Raw genomic sequence first — 24,332 nt, 5'->3', positions numbered from 1 at the left:
CAGTTGGTCGACGACAGCTGTCGTTGCGTGTTTCGTGGTACAGGAAAGCTGTCGCAGATGTCAACAAGTTCATTACTGTTTGGCTTTTGCTTACATTGAATACTGAAGTGATATCGTAGTATTGGTTTTATTGTTGATTTTGCTATTATTGTGAGTAGTCGTTGATTTTAATTATGAAGTCACCACGAAAAAAAGTCAAAATTATGTGGAGGACAATAATTGACAACAGACGACAGCTATTAGAATATTGAATTCAAAATGTTTATATAATTTATTAAAATAAAAATGTCTTGAACTTCTGAAACTTTGTGTACATTCTTTATCTTATCTCGTTGGCCTTACTATTGAATACGACTTGTCAACTTATTTATTAATAATAATACAACGGTATGTTTAGTACATCGGCAATGTCACTACTATACGAATGTATCAACACGGTGATAGCTGTTCTCATCAGCATCAGCAGTGGAATGCCAGGACACGCAGCCAGCGTGCAACTCTGTGTTCAGAAACTTAGGATACTTATTGAGGATACAGACCAGAACTGTAAGTGCGTTTTAATTAGTTTTTAAAACCTTATTTTTTATTGAAATAATTCACGCAGTTAATGCTGGAGGAGGGTCTAAAAGTATGTCGTATGTATTTTTATCTACACCCGTGCTTTAAATCCTCTATTAAAGATTCTAAAACAGTTAGCTTATTGCCAACATTAAAACAGCCAATGTCCTGATAACCATTACATAATCCAACCGAGCGTTGTAATGAAATTCAGTACAACATTATATCATCCGTTGTCATAATAACACTCCTTTGGATGATATTATGGGTACTAGGACTGGCTTTTTTAATGTAAGCTAACTGTTTCAGAATCTTTTATAGAAGATTGATATTATGGGTGTAGATAATGTCTTGTATGCAACTGTTGATAATAACATATTTTGCAACAGTTGCATATATAACTAATTTACGCTTGCAAAAGTTATACTTCATTTTTTTTTATGGAATAGGAGGACAAACGAGCTTACGGTTCACCTGTTGTTAAGTGATCACCGCCGCCCACACTCTCTTGCAACACCAGAAGAATCACAGGAGCGTTGCCGGACTTTAAGGAAGGTGTACGCGCTTTTTTTGAAGGTACTCATGTCGTATCGTCACGGAAACACCGCACAAGGAAGTTCATTCCACAGCTTTGTAGTACGTGGAAGAAAGCTCCTTGTAAACCGCACTGTGGAGGACTGCCACACATCCAGATGGTGAGGATGATATCCTAACTTGTGGCGTGTCGTGCGAAGATGGAATTCGGCGGCAGGAATTAGGTAAAACAGCTCTTCGGAACATTCCCCGTGATAAATGCGGTAGAAGACACACAATGAAGCGACGTCTCTACGCAACGCCAAGTGATCCAGCCGTTCACAGAGTACTGGGTCCCCGACAATTCGAGCTGCTCTGCGTTGCACGCGGTCAAATGGATCGAGCTGATACTGGGGTGCGCCAGACCAGAGATGACAGCAATACTCCATGTGTGGCCGGACCTGCGCTTTGTACAGCGCTAGAATGTGGGCCAGCTTGAAGTATTGCCGTGCTCTATTAATGACGCCCAGTTTCTTTGAAGCCAATTTGGCTTTGCCCTCCAGGTGGCCACGGAATTGACAATCGCTCGAGATTCGAGACCCAGTATTCCGATACTAGGCGAGGCTTTTAGGGAAGTGTTGTCGAAGAGCGGTGATTACTTCATTGGCGTAACAAAACAAAAATCCTTAAAAAAATGATTCTTCGTGCTATTTCACGTTTGTAGAAAGAATAATATTTTTAAATAAAGAAAGTATTAAATGCAAACAATGAAAATATTATTATACCGCATAATTATAATATATCAGACAAAATTTTTATAAAAATGGTTGATAAACTAACGTCAGAGTGTTTAATTTGGGTGTCGGTGTGAGCGCATATAGTAAAAATTCACTGTGATAATTTATCTCAAATGCGCCAAACGAAGTACCTATAAGATCAGAAACAACCGACCATGGACATCATAAATATTAGAGGTCAAGAAAAGCGTTGCCGGCCTTTGAAATGGGAGTACGCTTGGGACTTCAAGGTGCCTAATTCGTATCGGTTCGGGATTAGTTAAGTATCTGTTCGTTGATTTCACAGAGTCGCTGTGTGAGGCAAAAAGTTGTTTTTTTTTTAACTTAGGGGCGCATTATCATCATCATCATTAGCCGGAAGGTGTCCACTCCTGGTCAAAGGCCTACCTCAAAGATCTCCACGACGACCGGTCGCGCTACCCTCGTCCAACGTTTTCCGGACACTGCGTCTTCCGGTACGTGGTCGCCATTCGAGGATTTTTCTGCCCCACCGGCCATTTGTCCGTCGAACTATGTGCCCTGCCTGTCGGTGACTTTGGTTCTCCTGCGGATCTCCTCAATCCTGATTCGATCTCGTAGGGATACCCCGAGCATAGCCCTCTCCATTGCCCCCTGAGTGACAATGAGCTTCCTCATAAGGCCCATAGTTAGCGACCACGATTACGTACCTTAAGTCATCACTGGCAACATACACTGGTTCAAAACCTTGGTGTTCAGGTATTTGGGACGAGAAGATTTTACGGAGCTTTCCAAACACTGACCATCCGACTTGGATTCGACGAGTGACCTCTTTTGCAAATTGGACCTGCCTAACTGGGGCGCTTTATACTATAACATTTTTACATATTGTGTGTACTGTTTACATATTCTAGTATTTTCATTGTTTTTGAAATGTTGTAAATCGGAAGAATATTTTTATGCTTCGATCAATTGCCACGAGACTGTCTCGTGCGGATCTCCCGATGATGCCTCGTGTGGAGGCAAAACACGTTTCGAATGGGTTACAGATGGATACGGTTGGATTTTACGGGTTTCCGCAAAATGACGCCTGACTCAATCTTTTTTTATTAATATCTTGTTTTCATTTCAGTAAAATACTTGGGTTTGTTAGCAATGTCGAGGATATTAAAATCCCATCCGAAATCAGTACAAGCTCATAAAGACTTGGTACTGGCGTGCTTAGATGATAAAGACGAATCTATTAGACTGAGAGCCTTAGGACTTTTATATGGAATGGTAAGTTCTTTGCTTCACTAAACACAACCATATTGGATACATATGTAAACTGTGATAAAATAACTTAAATCTACCTTGTGCTTCCCTGGGGCTTAAAAAAAATAGCGGGTTGCACTCCGGGAATGCAACTAGTGAAAACTTGAACATTAACGTTGCGTATTTTTGAATATTTTGGAATGTTTAGGGAATAATTTCGCATCAATTGCCTTATTTATCAGTATAAAAGTACTTGTGTGGCTAAAAACAATATTAATTTAAACAATATTAACATAAAAAATATTTTACATTTCATCCATAATTTTAACGACTGTCTTACAAATTTTCGATCAGGACACGTGTCCTGGGTGCAACATTTTATACCCATCCCAAGAAAAGTTCCCAGTTTTCACTTCAGAATAGGGAAGTCCCAGGCCCAAGAGTCTCGTAAGGACTAAGGGAATTTACCAGTGGGAGGCTTCATTGCACAGGACGCCGCGCCGGCTAGATTATGGGTACCACAATGACGCGTTTTTCTGCCGTGAAGCAGTATTGTGTAAGCATTATTGTGTTTTGGTCTGAAGGGCGTCGTAGCTAGTGAAATTACTGGGAAAATGTAGTGGTGCTCAGAATTTTTAGGTTTGTCAAGCATTCTGAGCGGTACTGCATTGTAATGGGCAGGGAGTATAAATTACCATCAGCTGAACGTTCTGCTCGTCTTGTCCCTTATTGTCATTAAAAAAAAGTTGTCTAGTCAGGGTTGGGTATTTCGTGACTTGTGTATTTAGCTGTGAAGTCCTTTACTGCTGAGAGGTTTACACACAAGATACAAACAAGAGGCAGTCTTAGTAGAGAGCCTATTGTTTCAGACGTTGAAAGCTTTGAGTCCTTTTTCTGAAGGGCTGTGACTCCACGATAAAATACAATCTAGCAGTGAGACGAGCAGCAGTGGAGTTTGAGAGTTAACTACTTTTTAAGTCGTTACTATTTCAAGATCTACTTCAAGGTCCCCCACTTATTTCAAGGTTCATTCATGCCGCTTCGCATTCCGAACCAATGAAAAAAGATTTGGCTAACTGAATCCCACTTAAATGTAAATATTACAGGTATCAAAGAAGAACTTAATGGAAATAGTGAAAAAGTTGATGATTCACATGGAAAACGCTGAAGGTACGTTGTACCGCGACGAACTGCTGACACGGATGATAGAAATATGCTCGCAGAACAACTATCAACATGTGGTGGACTTCGAGTGGTACATCACGGTGCTGACGGAGTTAACAGAAATGGAGACTAGTTCGAAACATGGTGAGATCTCTGCTTTACACTAACAAAATTCAAACGCTTAATTTAATTTTAAAACGTATAATCTTTGATTGATCATCCATTATAATAATTAATATTAAATTTATGTTATTAATGTAGGCTCCGTTTCTTCCAGGATGTATGATAGCAGCGCAATTAATGGAAGTTGGTGCTCGCGTATCGGATGTCCGGGAATTCGCGGTACGAGAGTGCAGTGCTATGTGTAACAGAGCGGCAACGTCGCCGCCCGGCCCCGCGTCGCGTGAGGTTCTGTACGCGGCGGCGCTCGTACTGGGCGAGTACTGCACGTGAGTACTGGTTGGCAGGTTGATGTGGTGCAGGTGTACAGAGCGGCAGTCGCCGTTTTAAAGATTTCAAAGAATTCAACAGTTATGAGAAAGCGTGTTCTCACTATGGTATCGACACACTGGAACAAAGAAGGAATCAAAGTGACATGTTACTACTGCAAACAATTTTGAGTGGCTCGATCGACTGTACTAGTCTATTGTCAGCCTTTTCACTAAACGCTCAATCTTTAAGTTTGCGTCACACGCGCCTTTTGCATGTTCCCAAATCTAATTCAAATTATGACCAAAATTCCATCATTCCGCGTCTGTCACGAAGTTATAATAAACAGTACGCTGTTTTTTTTTTAAATATAAGAGTGAGCAAACGGGTAAGAGGCTCACGGGATGGATAGGGGTGAGGCAACCGCCCATGGATATCCGCAACATCAGGTGTGTCAAAAAATGCGTTGAACGCCTTTAAGGTATGCTCTTTTCTTGAAGGTCCCTAAGTCCTATCTGTTCGGGAAAACCGCAGCTGGTAATTGATTCCACAAAGTGGCTGCGAGGCAAGAAATTCCTAACGATTGTGGAATGCCAGACTTCTACGTGGTGCGGGTGGTACTTTGCACGTAATGTCCGGTGGTGGGATTCGGTCCCTGGAATCAACCCAAGCAGCTCCTCTGAGCATTCCCCGTGATAAATACGGTAGAAGATGCAGAGAGAACCCAAGAATCGAGCCGATCGGAGATGATTCGAACCGCTTGTCGTTGTATGCGGTCAAATGGAAGAAGCTGGTACTGGGGAGCACCCGCCCAGAGGTGAGAACTGTACTCTATGTGAGGCCGAATTTGCGCCTCATAAAGTTGCAGGCGGTGGCTTTTAGTGAAGTACTGTCTCGCCTTACTGAGTACACCAAGCTTTTTAGAGGCCAGTTTGGCCTACTCTTCCAAATGACCACGGAACTGAACGTCGCTCGATATATCAACGCCAAGCGTGCCAGTACAGGCTGGCACGCTTGGCTGGTGGTCTTGGTGTCTTCTTGGGGTTGAATTGGACTAAATTTTGTCGGCCCGATTCCGAGACTTTGCAAAGCATAGTCTCGATTTCAGACACAAGTTTGTTTCGGTTCTCGTCGCCGCTATCCCGGGACATGTTGTTACGGCCAGTGTAGGAAGCATACCCTGTGCTGTCGTCTGCATACCAATGAATACTGCTGATTTGCAGAATATCAATGACATGCAGAAAAAACAGTGTAGGGGATAGCACCAGCGTGTATGGGTTTTAAGTTGGAGCATGCACCGTTGATAACAACCGTGATGCTCCGATCGGCCAAAAAGCTAGCGACCCGTTTGCACAACTTCTCGGGGAGCCCATAGGATGGCAGTTTCGCTATAAGCGCTTTATGCCACACCCGATCGAAGGCCTTCGCTATGTCCAAACTTACCGCCAACGCCTCTCCCTTCGACTCAACCGCTTGCGCCCATTTATGGGTGATGTTTGCAAGAAAATCACCAGCTGAGCGATCGTTTATCAAAAATGAAGTTAAAAACGGAAATTAGAAAACATCATCGTAAAAAAAAGGCAACGCATAAAAACGCACACGCACACACACACACACTCTTTTAATCTTTTATTTGTTAGTAGTATATATTAATTTTTAAGTCTATTCGTTAATTTATGATTTCATTAGATAATTTAAAATTTATGTAATCTTTTGTGGCTTAATGTAAAACATACATTGTAAAAATAATTGTTGTGTGCGCCGTTGATTACTTTTAAAATAAATTAAATTAATATTGCTGTAAATTACTTTTATTAATTAATTACACAAGTATGTTGGTGCAGGGAGGAAGAAGTGATGCGGGAGTGTATATCGCCGCTGCTAGTGTGTGCGGGGCTCCAGGCGGGGGGCGGGGCCATGCGAGCTCGTGCGGTGTGCGTGCACGCGGCGCTCAAGGTCATCGCGAAGTTACTGCTGCGGTACCGGCGGGGGAGGCGGCAGAACGCAATCAATGTACGTTCTAATTTGTACTATACTAGCCAGTTTGCATATTACAAATGACGCATCACTCTTAATGACGACCTGTATAGACAAGTGGTTAGCGATCCTACCTACTAAATTAGAGGTCCCGGGTTCGAATCCCGGTAGGTGCAAGCAATAATATGATGAATATGGATGTTTGTTTCCGAGTCATGGATGTTTAAATGTATTTATGTATGTTTAAGTAAGTTTCTTGTATTAAATATATCGTTGTCTTGCAACCCATGACACAGACTGTATATGCTTAATTTGGGGCAAGATAATTTGTGTAAAAAGTATGTCAATATTATTATTATTAATCATTAAAGCTCCTTTGCACAGGATGCCGGCGACATTATGGGTACTATAACGGCGTCTTTTTCTGCCGTGAAGCAGTAATGTGTAAACAAATTGTGTTTCGGTCTGAAGGGCGCCGTAGCTAGTGAAATTACTGGGCAAATGAGACCTAACATCTTATGCCTCAAGGTGACGAGCGCAATAGTAGTGCCGCTCAGAATTTTTGGGTTTTTCAATAATTCTGAGCGGCACTGTATTGTAATATGCAGGGCGTATCAATTACCATCAGCTGAACGTCGTGCTCGTCTCGTCCCTTATTGTCATTAAAAAAATCTCGTTTGATTATAGTCACGATTGAACAAGCAAAATCGAAAAATCAGAAACGACGGTATAAATATGAAATACGCATTATTTAAAAAAAATACTCTATTCTAATGTCTGATAAATGTACACTTGGAGTTAAACAATAACAGAGTTTCCGCTCACTGACCTGTATAAATACCACTGGACAGGTTGTTCCATATGTTTGACAGCAAATTTTTTGTACCCAATTGAAGCGCCACTCGCGAGCGTCCAGAGAACTAATTTTGACGTATAATACAAATGGCTGCGATAGAACGTACAATACTCTGAAGTATTTTTGGATTTCGGATATCAAACAGACACAAAAGCACTTTGACAGCCGCGGGTCCAGTGGTATATTATAAGTCAGTGGCTCAGTTGTACTGGCCATAGACAATGTGGTCATCACAAATCGTGTCGCTGTATAGGATGTCGCTGATATAAAAGAATTGACACCCAACAATATACATAATATACAAGGAGATCTTGACCAGATCGTCGGAATACATTGGACGAGGGCAGCGCAGGACTGATCGTCGTGGAAATCTTTGGGGTCCTATCCAGCAGTGGACGTCTTCCGGCTGATGATGATGATGATGAGCCACGCCACCGCTTCAATTTTCAAACTCTTTTAACATATCTGACTCGTAGGTCATACTTGAAGCTCTGGGCGGTCTGAAGCCATTGCTGTGCAGCGAGGATATGGAAGTGCAAGAGCGAGCTCACAACGCGACCGCTCTGCTCACCGTGGTACTCAGGCACGTGGACCCTGCCAACCCCATCCTGGAGAACGAATCACATCTGGTCATCACCGACGCAATCCTGAAGTATGAAGAAAGGTTTGTCTCGCTTACACCTTGTTGACCACTGCTAAGTATGATATATATGAATTACTTCGGTGATATTATTTAGGTCAAGCAAATTTTTTTTTGTCAGATCAAGTTGTGTTCAAATATGTACTAATTTAAAGGTAAGCTAATTACGACCCAAGACATTTAATAGACCAACAAGAACTCGGCTGTTAAGCTTATCCCTTGAACCGTGTAACGGTCATGTGACCTCAACTAACCAATTGACGTTTTATACGCGTTCATTTACGGCCGTTCCCAATATTCAGTCTATCTCTTACTTGAGATAAAAATCGTAACTATCGTTGACTTATCTGTCTCAATAGACTTGTCACCTTATCCGTACACGCTGTCTGTCAATGGGAGGACGTATAGCTTACCAGCGATAGAAGTTAGTATGGAAATTGCAATTCACGCGTCTCAATATAAGGCGATAAGAATTATTATCGGGTATATTGGGACAGCTTGACATTATTGACAGCTGATTACTGACGGTAGAAAGTACTAATTTATCTCTATATGTAGTATCTGTAGATAGTATATTGGGAACGGCCGTTAGTAGTTAAAAAGTCGTAGACACAGAACGTGTAACGCGAGACGAACAGTTGTTCAAACCAAAGTTCAATGTAACATTGTCTACACTTAATAAAATTGAAATAGTTTACTTAATAAATGTAAACTTAAACGTATGTTAATGTGTATGATGTTACAAAATCATGAGAGTTGCCGCTAGAATACAATTATCATAGAACATAGTCGTGCAGTGAAGTTCAAATTGATGCTTCATACCGCTTTTGGCAGGAAGCAATGTGATTGGTTATTATGATCGCGTCATGAACGCCACGCCCATATCCACTACAAAAATTATGTCTTTGGTAACTTTTAAAAGTAACTTGTCAAAGTAACAAGAGACATAGTTTGTATGTATATACGAGCCTTATGTGTGTTTACTATGGTTGAAACACGGTCAACGTGCGGATGCGCAAGTACTACATTATGTATGATATTATCAAATTCAAATTCAAATATTTTTATTCAAAATAGGATGTGACATCACTTATTGAAAGTCAAAAAACTACCACCTATTCCAAAATGAATGCCTCAGACCTGAGAAGAATGGACGCAACAAACTCAGCGGGCTTTTTTTTTCATCAAATAAGTTTACAAAGTAATATTGTACAATTAAACTTATTATTTAATAGCCTGAGGGCGATCACTCCATTCCCAATCTGTGGTATCATTAAGAAAGTCATTTATGTTATAGTAACCTTTACCACACAAACGTTTTTAACAACAATTCTTTTGAATAACGTAATACTAAATCTCACAAGTTTAGCACATAAGTAATATCAGAATTATTGTTGGTAAATTATATTTTTTAATACTAATTAAGCTGCGATTTACTTATTTTTATTATTTATCATGTGGAGGGCGAATTTAACGAGATATGTTAAACAGCAGACTGGTGAGACGTTAACGATACTCAACGATAGTAATATTTGGCGATCATTTTATAATATAATCGCCAAATATAAAGAATAAACATTAAAAATAAATATTACTGACTATAGACGTCTTGACTATCTACTGAGAAAAATAAATATCGTTCGAGTCGATCACAGAGCACTGGATCTCCGACAATTTAAGCAGCTCGGTGTTGAACGCGGTCAAATGGTTCGACCTGATAATGTGGTACTTTCCTTATTACTATGACTGCCTCACTTGTCATGGTGTATTTAGGTCTCCGAGTTTCGTCTGTGTTATAAAAAAATATATTCCAGATCATTTCTAGTTTTAGTATTAATCATCGTTTCTAACAACAAAAATCCATAATTAATTATTATTTTTTTAGTAATGGTCTGGATAAAGAGGAGAGTGAGTTGGTGAACGGTGACCATGCTCTGGAAGACATTTCTGGAGGACTGTTCGAGGAGCTGGCCAGTTTGTTCGAGGGAGAACTGAAGCCGGTCGCGCCCAAAGCTCAAAAGAAAGTACCAATGCCTGCAGAGTAAGTAAACTGTGCAAGTGTTTACATACTTTTACTGATAATAATGTTGTTAATATATCAAATTAGATTGTAGGGCGTTTCATCAAATATAGCTACTAAGATATGTATATATAGACATAGATAGACTGTGACAACTGTGAAAACGTCGAAAAATCGATTGTCTAACAGCAATAGGCTCTATCTAGTCGTATAAATGATCTAAGGTATAACTATATATATGTCACAGGTATTTTGTCAAAGCCGTGATATTACAATTTCACTAGTGATACTATATATACCGCGGCATGCTACGCTCGGCTCGTGCGTTTTAATTAATAGTGTTTATTTGTTTTTGGGACCTACTAGTGAACAAGGACCGATTCGTTTGTGGCACTCGCCGGCCGCTGCCGCGGCACGCTACGCTAGTCTTGTGCTTTGTGGTTAACAGTGTAAAGAACAATGCTGATCCTTGTATCAAAATTGGGCTATTCTTGCGTCTTAACTAAATCATCGGTAAAACATTAGAAATATTCTCAAGATTATGTAAAACAAAAATCAGTGAGATATAAACAGGAAATATGTAGTTATCTGATTTATTCAATTTCAATTTACTACAAGCTTGTTGTCAGTTTTAGTGTAGGATTGCTGGACTAGACGTTAAACTATGCAAGAAAACACTAATCACCAACCAGAAAAATAAGTTAATCCAGGAAATCACTGGGTTTTCGGATTTTTGCAAATGTGAAATACTTTAATAATTTCATACTTTTCTTGTCCAACGGTCATGCGATCAGTGAGAAGTTGATTGATGACAATGACGTTATGACAAAACATACAGATATAGACAAAACCTGTCATAATGATATTTCAACCAGTGTTTCTACTTGCGATTTTGGTTTACCCTAGATTCATTTTAATCATTGTGCAGTTTTTTTAATATTTGGCCAACGGAACATATTAATATGAGTATATAGTTTATCAAATAATATTTAGCCAGTGGTGTGGAAAAAGTTAGGTTTGTTTTGGTTTTCAGTCGATTTATTTCCTAGAATATGTAGTTATCCTTGCTTTTCCCTTTAAAAAAGAGTTCAGAATATACTGGTATCATTCGGTGAGTGTTTTAGTAAATTACTTTCTATTCATATAACTTTTAAACCCCTGTTCGCATCTGATTTAAAATAAATATATTATGCGAAATTATAATTTAAAAGAAAATTTTGCATGTATACCTTGTTCAGACGCATGATAATCAGCAATATAGCCCATTTTCCGGCATTGTCCTTTGTTTTTGGGACCTACCAGTGAACAAAGGCCGATTCGCTTAGATAACATTTATTTGATTACAGTAATGTATAACTACAAAATAATGACTATACAATAAAATCAAGAAACAGACCAATCAGAAACGGCCTCATAAACTAACGGCCTTACAATATCATTATAGTGTACCCGTGATAAAATAGTGTCACTAAAAGCAGGCCGTTAAATTGTAAGAATTGAAGTCGATTGACAATATACCTACGACATATATATAAAAAAGGTGTATAAATATAAATTATGGTGGATGTATCAACCTTGAGACCTTCAACTTAATATTTGTGTTAGGATGCTGAGTAAAGTCTATACAGTCTGTTGTATGTATACAAATGATTTAAGTTTTCTTTAGTGTTAATTCCGCCAATATTTGTTTTTTAAAACAATTCGACGCGTGTTTCGCCTCTACACGAGGCATCCTCAGGACGTGCTGCCTCGCCAAAATCTGGCACGAGACTCAAAGTCTCAAAATATTGGCGGAATTAACACTAAAGAAAACTTAAATCATTTGTATAATTATGGATTTCCGCAAAGTAACGCCTAATTCAATAAATTTTCTCTTGTATGTTCTTCTCACGGGCTCTACTTTTTTCGAACATATAGTAGGTTCAGTAATTTAAAAGAAATATTTATACAACATAAACTTGTTATGCCTACTACTCGGTTGGGTCGAGTTAGTAAGTCTTTTGTTGGGCGATGTATATGCTTCTACAATATGATCCTAGAAAATGTACAAAACAAATGTGTTACGAAATTTAAAAGAATTGTTAAAAAACGTTTGTGTGGTAAAGGTTATTATAGCATAAATGATTTTCTTAATGACACCACGGACTGGGAATAAAGCGAACACCCTCAGGCTCTTTAATTATAAATGTTTATTGTACGATATTACATTGTAATCCATATTTTATATTTAAAAAAAAAGCCCGCTGAGTTTCTTGCGCCCATTCTTCTCAGGTCTGAGGCAGTCTCTTTTGAATGGGTGGTAGTTTTTGACTTTCAATAAGTGATTTTAAATCCTATTTTGAATAAAAATATTTGAATTTGAATTATAGTGACGATCCAAAAGCCTTTGTTTAATTGACTAAAGTTTATTTAACTTTGTCTTACCAGTTTGGATTTGAACCAATGGCTGTACCACGAGCGCTGGTCGTCCGAAAGCTCCAGTTCTGAAGAGGAGGCGGGAGCCTTGTTCACGGCTCCGCAGGATGAGCCTCGGCCCATCACCCATCTCACGTCCGATGAACTGGAGATGGTGAGTCCTCATGCCCTAGCGGTGATTAACCCTGATTAAGGTGACAATACCACGTTCGAATCTTAGTAGGTGGTGGCTTATAATGAAGTACTGTCTCGCCTTACTGATTACACCAAGCTCTTTAGAAGCCAGTTTGGCCTTCTTTTCCAAGTGACCACGGATCTGAACGTCTTTCGATATATCGACGCCATGTATGCCGATACATGCTGTGGCAGTTAGAGGAGTGTTCTCAAATCGAAAGGATACGACGAAGGGAGTTTTTTTAGCGGTAAACGACCTTGTCTTCTTGGGGTTGAATTGTACTAAATTTTGTCAGCCCCATTCCGAGGCTTTGCAATGCAGAGTCTCGGAATGGGGCTGTTTTCATGGCCATTATTCTTTTTAAATCTTAGCTCACATCGACACACTACTAGACTTTATTCTATAACTGAAATTATTTTTTCCGTTAGTTATTGGGGTATATTAAATCTTAAAATACGCCACTGCTCGGATCATAATAATAATGTTACTGTAGGTCGGATGCCAGTGGGAGGCTCCTCTGCACAGGATGCCAGCTACGTTATGAGTACCACAACGGCGCCTTTATCTGCATTGAAGCAGTATGTGTAAGCATTGTTGTGTTTCGGTCTGAAGGGCGCCGTAGCTAGTGAAATTACTGGGCAAATTACACTTAACATCTTATGTGTCAAGGTGACGAGCGCAACTGTAGTGCCGCACAGAATTTTTGGGTTTTTCAAGAAACCTGAGAGGCACTGCATTGTAATGGGTAGGGCGTATCAATTGCCATCATCTGAATGTCCTGCTCGTCTCGTATAGAAACAGAATAATATTACATGCTTGAATTTGAAAAATAAGTATTATTTTCGTTTGAGACAGCTTCGTGAGGCGCGGAGACAAGAGCAAGCCAACAACCCGCACTATCTGAAAGACGAGTCCCCGCGCTCCTACCAGCAGGAAGACGTGCCGGTCGCTGAGATCGCCCTCGAAGTGCCGCTTCAGTTACACAGTCAGTATACCAACGATAACGATACTTGCTCGTAAAGTGAGCCTTATTACATCGTTCTTAGCACAGAACAGAAAAAACTAGTACAAGTGGCATCTTGTCATTGTTCTATGGAAACCGATGTTGCCAAACTCACACATTTATCTATTAAATATGTTATACACACACTTAATTCCGGCTTTATGATAGGCCTTAATTCACAATCATGAATAGACATAACTACTAATTTATTTACATCAATAACGAACTTAATACAATAGCGCTAATCTCATATTCTTAAAGTGACAACCTCAGAACTTTTTCTTAAATTGCGAAAAATGTAATATATAAAATTCTCGTGTCATGGTGTTAAACATTGAACTCCTCCGAAACGGCTTGACCGATTCTCATGAAATTTTGAGTGTATATTGGGTAGGTCTGAGAATCGGATAACATCTATTTTTCATCCCCCTAAATGTTAAGGGTGGTCCACACGAAATTTTTTTTTTGAATAATTTTTTTGACAGTTTTTTTAAAGTTTGATTATGTTATATTAGTCCGCATTAAAAAATACATACAACTTCAAATTTTCATCCATCTACGATCAACAGTTACTTTTGTATCGCGATTTTAATATCGGCAATATGGGTCAATGGGTCAGCTAGTAACATATAAAACTTGAAGCAATAGGAGCATAGCTATGATTTCTGTCAAAATACCTAGTGTTGTACGAAAATGAATAAACATATCGATAAGTTAGTGAAAACTAGAAATGATGTAAACAGGGTTGATAAAGTATATTACCGATAAAGTTCGTCGTAAGCTAAAATAATAATAGGACAATATTTTTCTTCGGTATAGTTTTATTTAAAAGGATGGACAATATTTATTTCAATTCAAATAAAATCAAGACGAATAGTCTTGGAAAGTTACAAAACCAATATTATATTGACCTGGGAGGCAATACACGCATAAAACACAGTATTTTTATAAGTATTCATCGTTATTCTGTATAGACCCAGGGGCCAGTATGACATAAAATTTTGCAAACTGTACTGCTTTCCATACGTAATGCGCGTGCGGCAAGAAAATTTCCAAAACAAGCAGTAATGAATGATTTATAAAAAGAGAAGCTATTAGTACTGTCGAAGTATTAATAATCTTGATAGTCTTATGAAATATGATATTTTATGATGTACATATGCTACAATGATGGCAAACATTCCCAGAATTCATGGCTCTTTTATCCATTTTTTACAATTGTATGGCGTATTTCCTCTACTCCATGATGTGAGGAGATTTTTTCTTCTACTTCACCTCTACTGAATCTGATAGGTGGAACCCCAATATATGCCAAATATTAAAATTTAAGTTAAAAAAAATTGTTTGTCTAAATTTAAAAATTAACGCTTATTTATTTTAACTGGAATCTTACACATATTTGTTAAATAATTATTAGTTGTACGTAAGAGACAATTAAAACTATTAATTTGAATTCATCGTAGTCTCTCTTGTACACGATTACCACAGCCATATTATAGCATTTCGCTTACTTACACCCTTATCGCATGATGGATGGAAAAGAGCAATACTTGAATAGAATCTATAAAGATAAAATTTATTTCGATAAAATTATATCGATATGTACATGCATGCACTTGTTGAGTAGCTTGCTACTATTGCTATTTTTATTGTTTACATTAATTATTCTAACATAAGTAACATCGATTAAACGTAAAGGTAAATGAGCCTTAAATCTTAATGTTATGGTTCATTTTTAAATGAATATTTTGCACAACATAAATAATATTAATAGTATTTAAATCGGAAAATTATGATTACTGATGATAGGACGTGTTTTTGTTTCGTTGGACATATTTTTATTGCGGCTATGATTTCTACAGTCAAAAATGTCACAATAATGTATATTTTTTTTTAAAGATAATTATGCTTCACTTGACATCAAATGACTGGTCGTCTCACTTGAGCCTCGAGTAGGTACATTTGTACATAATAGTGGCGACAGGGTAACGCCCACATGCCACTTCCACTAGTTTTTTATGTTCGGTGGTTCTTAGGACCATAAACTGAACTATAACACACACGTGCATCATAATATTACACACTAGTGTATAATAGAATTATCACTACAAAGTTAAATTAATGTTTGAATCATATTTGTTGCTGTGTCGCTGTTTTTTTCTCGTAAGTGTGTTGTAAAAGTGCGTATGAAACTGATGAGTAACTTGCTCGCTAGACACTCGGCTGATTTACGCCCTCGGCTCGGGTTGCAACCTACAGCCTCGTGTATAATATTCAACTTAGCTCACTTAGTCACCCGATAATTTTGAGTCCTCTCACCACTGAGTTACGGCATAGACTAAGAGATAGCTTTAACCGAAGCGACGCTAACAAATCTCCGTATTTTTAAATAAAACACTTTTACAGGATTAAAACGCGTGTAATTGTAACGGTTTTACATTAGGTGTTTGCGTAAAAGTTACATTTTTATTTTAGTTAACCCGACGTTTCAAGACCTTTCCAGATCTCGTTTTCAGGGTCCCCCTGTTTTATTTAAATGTGTAACACTCGCGTTAATCAAAGAAAATACTAAATCTCATCTCATCATATTGTTATGTACAGCTATTATATGCTTCGAACAATGTTTTAAAAAAAAAGATTGGTTATGTACTTCCGGTTCCACAATCTATGCATTGTGTAGATTAATTTGAAAGGATGATGAATGAATGAAAAAATTTAAAATAATAGTGTATGAATTGCATATACATTATATTATTGATCCATAAAATAAATATCAAAATTGATTATTTGTTGAAATTACTGATGTTTCATAATGATTGTATTTGTACATGTTTTATTGAATTCTCTGGATTATTACAGCCAAGAGATCTGACAAGTACTTAGTCTCACGAGAAAGTTCTAAGAAGCCCAAAAAGGAGAAGCGAAGTTCGAAGAAACGCAAGAGCAAGAAGCAAACACATTCCTCTGAGTCCGACACTGAAGGTATTCATTTAATTCTATATTATAGACTATTCCAAAACAGCTTACACTATGTAATCACTAATGTACAATTATTTAGAAGCAAGATTGTATATTATCTGTCATTTAATCCCAATCTTCATTTAAATTTGTAAATTTTCATTTCCATATCAATATAATACAGAAAACGCTTCTCTATCTGTTGTTTACCTCATACAAACACCAAACCAAAGAGAACAATAATATATTATCATCCAATAATATATGGCTTGATAATTATATTTCGTAGATCTTTTATCGAAATGCGAAAATCTGGAAATCGATTAAAATTGAACATAGAAGTTGTCTGTACTTAAATCAATCGTTATTGGGGCAGTTTTTCACTGAACACTTTGTCATTGCGTGGCGTTGTATTCAAAGCGCGGTGGAAACACAACTGAACGATAACTCTGCGTAATAGACGCGTAGGCAGAGTTTTGCTTCAGACAATTATTGAGCGTGATTGCGAGTATAGTTGTTTTTTATACGTCAATGTCTGCATCACATAACTTTTCTATATTGTATGTTTTCAGTGCCAATATATTCCGAATCATGTTCCAATTGCAACTCCTACTTTTGGTTGTACTACATATAACAAACTAATACTTCATTTTTTGCTACACGTCAACTAATACTTGACGGGCTGTTGAATCCAATCTCACTTTCATAAGGCGTGCCATTGTTATATTTAGCTGTAATCTACTTCAGCGCGCATTTCACCTTCGCAGGACACGCCACAAGTTAGGATATCATCTCCACCATCTGGATGTGTGGCGGTCCTCCACAGTGCGGTTTTCAAGGAGCTTTCTTCCACGTACTACAAAGCTGTGGAATGAGCTTCCTTGTGCGGTGTTTCCGGGACGATACGACATGGGTACCTTCAAAAAAAGCGCGTACACCTTCCTTAATGGCCGGCAACACACCTGTGATTCCTCTGGTGTTGCAAGAGATCGGCGGTGATCACTTAACAACAGGTGACCCGTACGCGCGTTTGTCCTCCTTATCCGTAAAAAAAAAATCCGAAATGTCACTTCAAAAAGTGTGGTGTTCACAGACGAAGACCGGTCAGGACGGTGTCGGCCCGTCGTGGAGTGTGGTGGGGAGCTGCCCGAGGGAGCCGCCCCCTCCGACGAGGACCCGCCCTCCGCCGGCGACGACCCGCACCGGGCCCTCGACTTGGACCTAGACGTGTACGTACCTACACCATACACACTAAGCCCGCAATTCACCATTAAAGTAGAACACGATTAAACACTTATTAATGAACCATGATTACGCCTATAAACGAGTTGACAGATTTAATTCGGATTTCACCAACACAAACTAAACGCAGCTACAGCCTAAACGCGTTTAAATGCTGACAGCCGAGTTTTGGACGCTCAACATATTTAATCGCGTTCAAGAACTGTCACTGTCGTTATCGTTATAGTTCAATTGTCATTGAACAATTTTCGATTTGGTTCATACTCAGCGATGACAGTTTTGACAGTTACTTGATACATTCTATTGTTTATGACATGTAAACTCAGTTTACGTCAACACGCTCAAAAGGTATTGGTGACATCGCTTTGAGTTTGATCGAGATCAAGACTGATATTTGACCTCGTTTACGTAAAACTGAGTTTTACTAAGCTCAGTTTGAAGTGTCATTGGTGAAACCGGGCCTAAGTACTAACGCATAACTCACATACGAGGGACGTTTAAATAATACTGAGAATGAGGTGACATTCATTCTGGCTGATGAAGCTGTAATATTGATTTCATTAAATATAGTTGATAAATGGGTCAGTCAATAATTATAGTGAACGGTCAAGTGGTTAGAGAAGTTGAAATCGTTTACACGAACGCTTAGGGATTAAACAAGTCACTGCGCACTGGGTTACCAGAATACCTACTGATGCACAAAAACAAATGAGGCTAGAAAACATTTCTCGCCCCCTATTGAACTGCTATAAAAAGTTAAAGTCTATGGACTTGGAAGATATTTTCATCTCCGATATATATATTTATAATGTATCTGCCTACAGCAGTGAACATCATGTTCTTATAACGCATCACTAAACTACCTATGGCGTAGCGCACAAATAGTTGATGTCTCATTATGCACCTACAGCTTGCTCTACTGCTACTAAGTTAGACCAGGACCGATTACGAATATATAGAAAATTAAAAAAAAATGTTATTTTAAGTAATCTTCCTCACTACTTGGATTTAAATGTACATATTTAATTAGCACCAATATTTATGAACGATGCGGTAGTCGAACCCGCGCGAGGATAATTGATTATTCAAATTAATACAATATTTTAATATTTTTTCAGTCCACTGCGGGAGGACGAATTATTTATGAGTAAAACAAAGCCGTATCCAACACCTGAAACGGGTTTGCTCGACAAGAAAAAAGAATCTAAAAAAAATAAATCAGACAACCCATCAGAACGGACATCCAAGAAGAAAAAAACTAAATCGTCCAAAAAAAGTAAAGATGGTCTTATACCAGAATTGAATAAAAATGTCGCTGAGGACTTACTTATAGATCATGTAAATAATGGTGATGAGACAAATAATGATATGTCCACTACAAAGGATGCAACACATAAGACTGACAAACATAGGAAATCTAAGAAGGATGGCAAGGACAAGGATTCGAAGAAGAAGAAATCTAAGAAAGGTTGGTTTATTTATTTCTATCTCAGGCAGTTAAAAAATGTATGCTTGCCGTCACCATAATATGTGGCCATTTAGGTTCTCCTGTGGCCTGTGTGCACTGTTTCTTTTGTTTATCAATGATATGTTGGACACCTCCAACATACGTTGCTATGCAGACGACAGCGCTGGTGATGCCGTATACACGGGCCATGCAGGTCTCTCTCGGATAATCGTCGACCAGTGCCAGGCGAAACTTGTGTCTTCTATCGAGTCTCGAGAAAGTCGCGGAATAGGGTAAATTGAACTTTGTCTAATTTAACCCCCAGAAGACTCAAGTTTGCGCGTTTACCACAAAAAAAACCATTTGTCGTATCACCACTCTCCGACAACACTTTCCTTAAAGCCTCGCCTAGTATATAAAATACTGGGTCTCGAAATCTCGAGCGATTTGCCAATACCCCGGTCATCGGAGGTCAAAGCCAAATCGGCTTCGAAAAATCTGGGCGTCATAAATAGAGCACGGCAATACTCCAAGCCGGCCCACATCCTAGCGCTCGCTAGTATTGTTGTCATCTCTGGTCTGGCGCACCCCAGTATCAGCTCGATCCATTTGACCGCGTGCTGATCTACGTTCAGCTCGAATTGGTGATGACCCAACGCTCTGTGAACGGTTAGATTACCTGACATGTATTTTGTATATAATATAAGTCTCTGGCAACTCTGTTGTTAACCTAAACCAACCCAAAAATCATAAAAGATCATGGCGCAAATATTTTGTCGAGTTAAGAGCGTAAGGCGTATACCACCCACTTTTATTATATCTCTAAATAATATCCAATTTCGATGATTTTTTTTTGATGTACTCTTATATCTTTATAAAAAAAAATTAGCAGCATTCATTATTTATTTATTTAGAAATACCAACATTTGTTTACATTGATGCGTTATATATTTATAATATAGACTAAATATAATGTGCTTAATGTAACAAACAATTACAGGTATCTACCACATGCTTTAATAATTTTCACAAAGTAAATATTAGTTTAAGAGGAAAAAAAATATATACGCTAACAAGTAATAATGGTTAAATGATTTGGTTTGAAATTATTATTATTTAAGATTATTATATATATATTATAAAACTAAGAAACATAATTATTATGACTACATTTTATTCACTAAACTTACATACAAATAATTTACGAACTGTATAGACAGAAGTCGTGAAATTAATATCGATGTAATCGCTATATATGTTAATCATCTTGCACAGCCTAGGAATAGGAGAGTTCGCTCCAAACATACATCTTCGAACCGGTGGAACTAGCGGAGCAATTTGCTTCCGGGGATATCAACTAGGGACACGAAAATTAATTTTATTCAGAAGCTGAGGACAGTCAATCTTGTCATTTAAAAGTTTTAATACAAAGATAAGATCGATTAGAGTTCGCCTGTCTTCTAAGGAAGTCATTTTGAAAAATACGAGTCTATTAGCATAGGTAGACAGACTTTTTCTTGAAAGTCCGTTCGAATAAATTAAATGCCAAATAAATCTTTTTTGAATTCGCTCTATTCTTAACATGTGTGTCGCATAGTGACGTCTCCAAACTACCGATCCATATTCCAATATGCTCCGTACCAATGAGCTGTAAAGTGAAATTTTTAAAAAGTTGTCACGAAATACTTTTATGTTTCTAATTAAAATTCCTAACATTTTAGATGCCCGAGAGGTAACATACTCTATATGGGGAACGAAAGTTAACTTAGCATCAAAAACAATGCCTAGATCTTTAACTTGATTTAACTTATGAGTAGTAGTCCCATTAATGCTATAATTGTACGCTACGTTACTTCTTTTCCGTGAAAAAGTAATAATGTGGCACTTATCTGAGTTTAATACCATACCATTATAATGGCACCATAAAGTAATGCTCTCGAGATCTGATTGAAGTCTGGTACAGTCTTCGATTGAATTAATTTCTTTTAATATTTTCAAGTCATCGGCATAGAGATAAGGTTTTGATGATTTTATGGAATTGACGATATCGTTAATAAAAAAATTGAAAAGTAGGGGCCCTAAATGAGAGCCCTGCGGTACACCAGATGTAATAAGTTGAGGAGAGGAATTGAAGCCATTCACCACCACAAAAAAGTAGCGACTAGACAAATATGATCTAAACCATTCCAAAAATATGTTGGATATACCATAAGCTGATAATTTGGCGATCAAGATACTATGACACACTCGATCAAAAGCCTTACTGAAGTCAGTATATACAACGTCGACCTGTTTCTGTGCATCCAGTAATTCGGTTATAGTTTCACAAAAATCTACGAGATTGGTTGTTGTTGATCTTGAAGGTACAAAGCCATGTTGAACTTCATGTAAGAACAATTCGAAGTGATTTTGGAGAAAAGCACAAATTAAGGATTCTAAAATTTTGGCAAATGTGGACAAAATGGAGATTGGTATATAGTTTTTAATTAATTCCTGAGGGCATGACTTATGTATGGGGACCACCTTGGCTGTTTTCCAATATAACGGAAAGCATCCCGGAATGAGAGGGGTACTGCCAAATGCGCAGCACATTCAACCACAAAAATTGAAGGAATTTCATCTGGCCCAGCCCATTATAATAATAATAAATCATTTTATTTCAGGCTACAAGGCCCATAAAATAAATACCTTATAATCTAACACACATATTTTTAAAACTTAAATCTACGTCACATTTTCGCGGCGATGTGAGGCGCGGGTTCGGTAACTTCTGGCGGTCGGCGACGTCCGCGATACTTGCGGAACACGACCCCATTCGGCCACAGCTTCACGTCGAGACCCTCAACCGGAACCTTGTCTTCTCCACCAAGTACTGAACAATGTCGGAGGCCTTGGTGGTGTGGTGAAAGCGGGAGACGTAGATATACGTCGCTGGGACTACGGGACGTAGGAGCTGGTTCTGTCCTATCGGTGCTGTGCCACATTGCCACTAGGAGGCCTCCTCTTCTTCCGCTCCACCTTAATGAAGCCATCCTTGTCGGTCTGACCCTTCGACACAGTTCTACAAGCGGGTTCCTTGCGGGCGTGCCCGCTTCCACTTTCTGTCCTCAGCACTGTCCGCTTTCTGGGTTGCTGGCGGATGGCAGTAGTATAGTCACGTGGAGGTGTTGACGTAACGACCGCAGGCGACACCTCCGAGAGGGAAGGAGGTGAGGGGAGGATTATGATTTAACGCGTTACATCTTTTATATTGTAATCCTTTTTTTACACAAACTAAGGAATATTTTGAAAAAAAAAAGTATGTACGTGTAGATAAACACACCTTTTCGCTACCGCGCGCGCTTATTAGTCAATTCAATAAGCGCGCGCTCATTGGTTAAATCAAATAGCGCGCGCTGCCTCGGTTTCCTGTATCACATTTCCGTCCCTTTTCACGAAATCACACCCGTAAAAATATCCAGCAACCGAGAGGAAATATCCTCATCAATAAATATGTTATAAATTTACTTTACATCACTAACAATTTTTTTTTCAGATAAACATGAAACAAAGGTCGGCTACGAAGAAGCATTAGGGATATCCACGCCCAGTAAGGAGGTTGTATAGTGCTCGCGCGCGTACCACGTATTCTGTGTAATCTCTAGCAATCCATGTCACTCGCTGCGTCAGTGCAATTTATTGTTTGAACAATTACTTATAATTTGTTATTACTAGTTTCATATTTTATAAGAGTTATTTTAATTATTAAACTCGAAGCTAAAAGTCCACTAAACAATCAATATTTCTTTATTCTGTAGGTTAACAAATGTATAATCATGTACAGTTATTAAGATTTATTAAAAGTGATTCACTTACATAATATAAATAATAAAATAAAGCTCATTTCTCCATGTTTATGAAACATTTTATTTCACACCTTGCATATTTCATATGATATTGTTTTGTAGCAAAGTAGGCAATAACACAGTAGGACATTATATTATATCAATATAAATTATTATAAATACAATAATAGATCCACCAAATATAATCTTAAAACACAATTTCCAATATAAGTTTTCGTTCACCACAATTTCTTCAACCTTCAGTTCAGCCGCTACTTTTCTTGACATTGATATTTATCTGAATATTTTTAAGATCAATTTTACTAAGAATTCTTCGAAATATGTTAAATAACTAGATAAGTACTTAATGGTTATCGGATGGGATAAGCCAAGCTCGTATGTTACATATCCATAAACTTCACCGCCTAGAACCCAGCATTACCCGGCAACCAATATGTAAGAAGTCATTAACAGACCACATCGTATATGGAACTTTGTCAAAATACTTCATATTTTTTGGAAGAGGAAGACATATAAGCGTACCTGACGGTAAGTGATCATATACTTTCTTGCAACATCAGAGGAAGCACAGGAGCCTTGCCAACTTGCTGTAAATGCTTCATTTTAAGGTACCTATATCGTATCGACCTGGAAACACTGCGCAAGTAAGCTCATTCCATACTTTTGCTATACGTGGAAGAAAGCTCCTTGAAACCGCACTAGAAAGGTCAGATATCCAGATCGTGAAAATAATTAAGTAAGTATCTGATGCTGTGGCAAGTGATGCGAAAGTGGAATTGGGCAAAGTGAAATGATTCGCGCCGATACTGGACTGGAAATGATAATCGATAAATCATAAGACAGACATAACCGGACATATTCTATATTCTGCGTCTTATAGAATATGTCCGGCTTGTAACATTGCCTTGCTGTACTTGTGACCCCGCGTTTTCTCCAAGCCAATTTGGCTTAGCCTTCCAGTTGACCGCGGAATTGGCAATCACTCAAGATTTCAATACCCAGTATTCCGAGGCATTCCTCTTCCATAGATATTGAATCATCATTGACATCATTTTTTTATGTAAAAGGTCAAGAATCGTAT

The 24,332-nt window shown here is 38.3% G+C and overlaps 1 protein-coding gene across 1 annotated transcript in view; it reads left to right on the top strand.

The window, feature by feature from the left end:
- The window catches only part of LOC126971153 (AP-3 complex subunit delta), a 28,431-nt gene extending 5,124 nt beyond the window's left edge, over positions 1–23,307 (top strand). The window contains exons 7-19 of the mRNA XM_050817304.1: positions 398–546; positions 2,959–3,104; positions 4,187–4,388; positions 4,522–4,693; positions 6,518–6,686; positions 7,983–8,170; positions 10,032–10,187; positions 12,594–12,735; positions 13,612–13,741; positions 16,619–16,741; positions 17,811–17,946; positions 19,078–19,427; positions 22,942–23,307. Coding sequence (XP_050673261.1) covers positions 398–546; positions 2,959–3,104; positions 4,187–4,388; positions 4,522–4,693; positions 6,518–6,686; positions 7,983–8,170; positions 10,032–10,187; positions 12,594–12,735; positions 13,612–13,741; positions 16,619–16,741; positions 17,811–17,946; positions 19,078–19,427; positions 22,942–23,012 — 2,134 coding nt within the window. The 3' untranslated portion in view covers positions 23,013–23,307. The remainder of the gene's footprint in view (positions 1–397; positions 547–2,958; positions 3,105–4,186; positions 4,389–4,521; positions 4,694–6,517; positions 6,687–7,982; positions 8,171–10,031; positions 10,188–12,593; positions 12,736–13,611; positions 13,742–16,618; positions 16,742–17,810; positions 17,947–19,077; positions 19,428–22,941) is intronic.
- The last annotated feature ends 1,025 nt before the right edge of the window (positions 23,308–24,332 follow it).

Source organism: Leptidea sinapis, chromosome 23 (assembly GCF_905404315.1).
Source record: "Leptidea sinapis chromosome 23, ilLepSina1.1, whole genome shotgun sequence".
Classification (NCBI taxonomy): Eukaryota; Metazoa; Arthropoda; class Insecta; order Lepidoptera; family Pieridae; genus Leptidea; species Leptidea sinapis.
The sequence above is the reverse complement of the archived record's forward strand: the minus strand, read 5'-3'. Positions and strand labels throughout refer to the sequence as shown.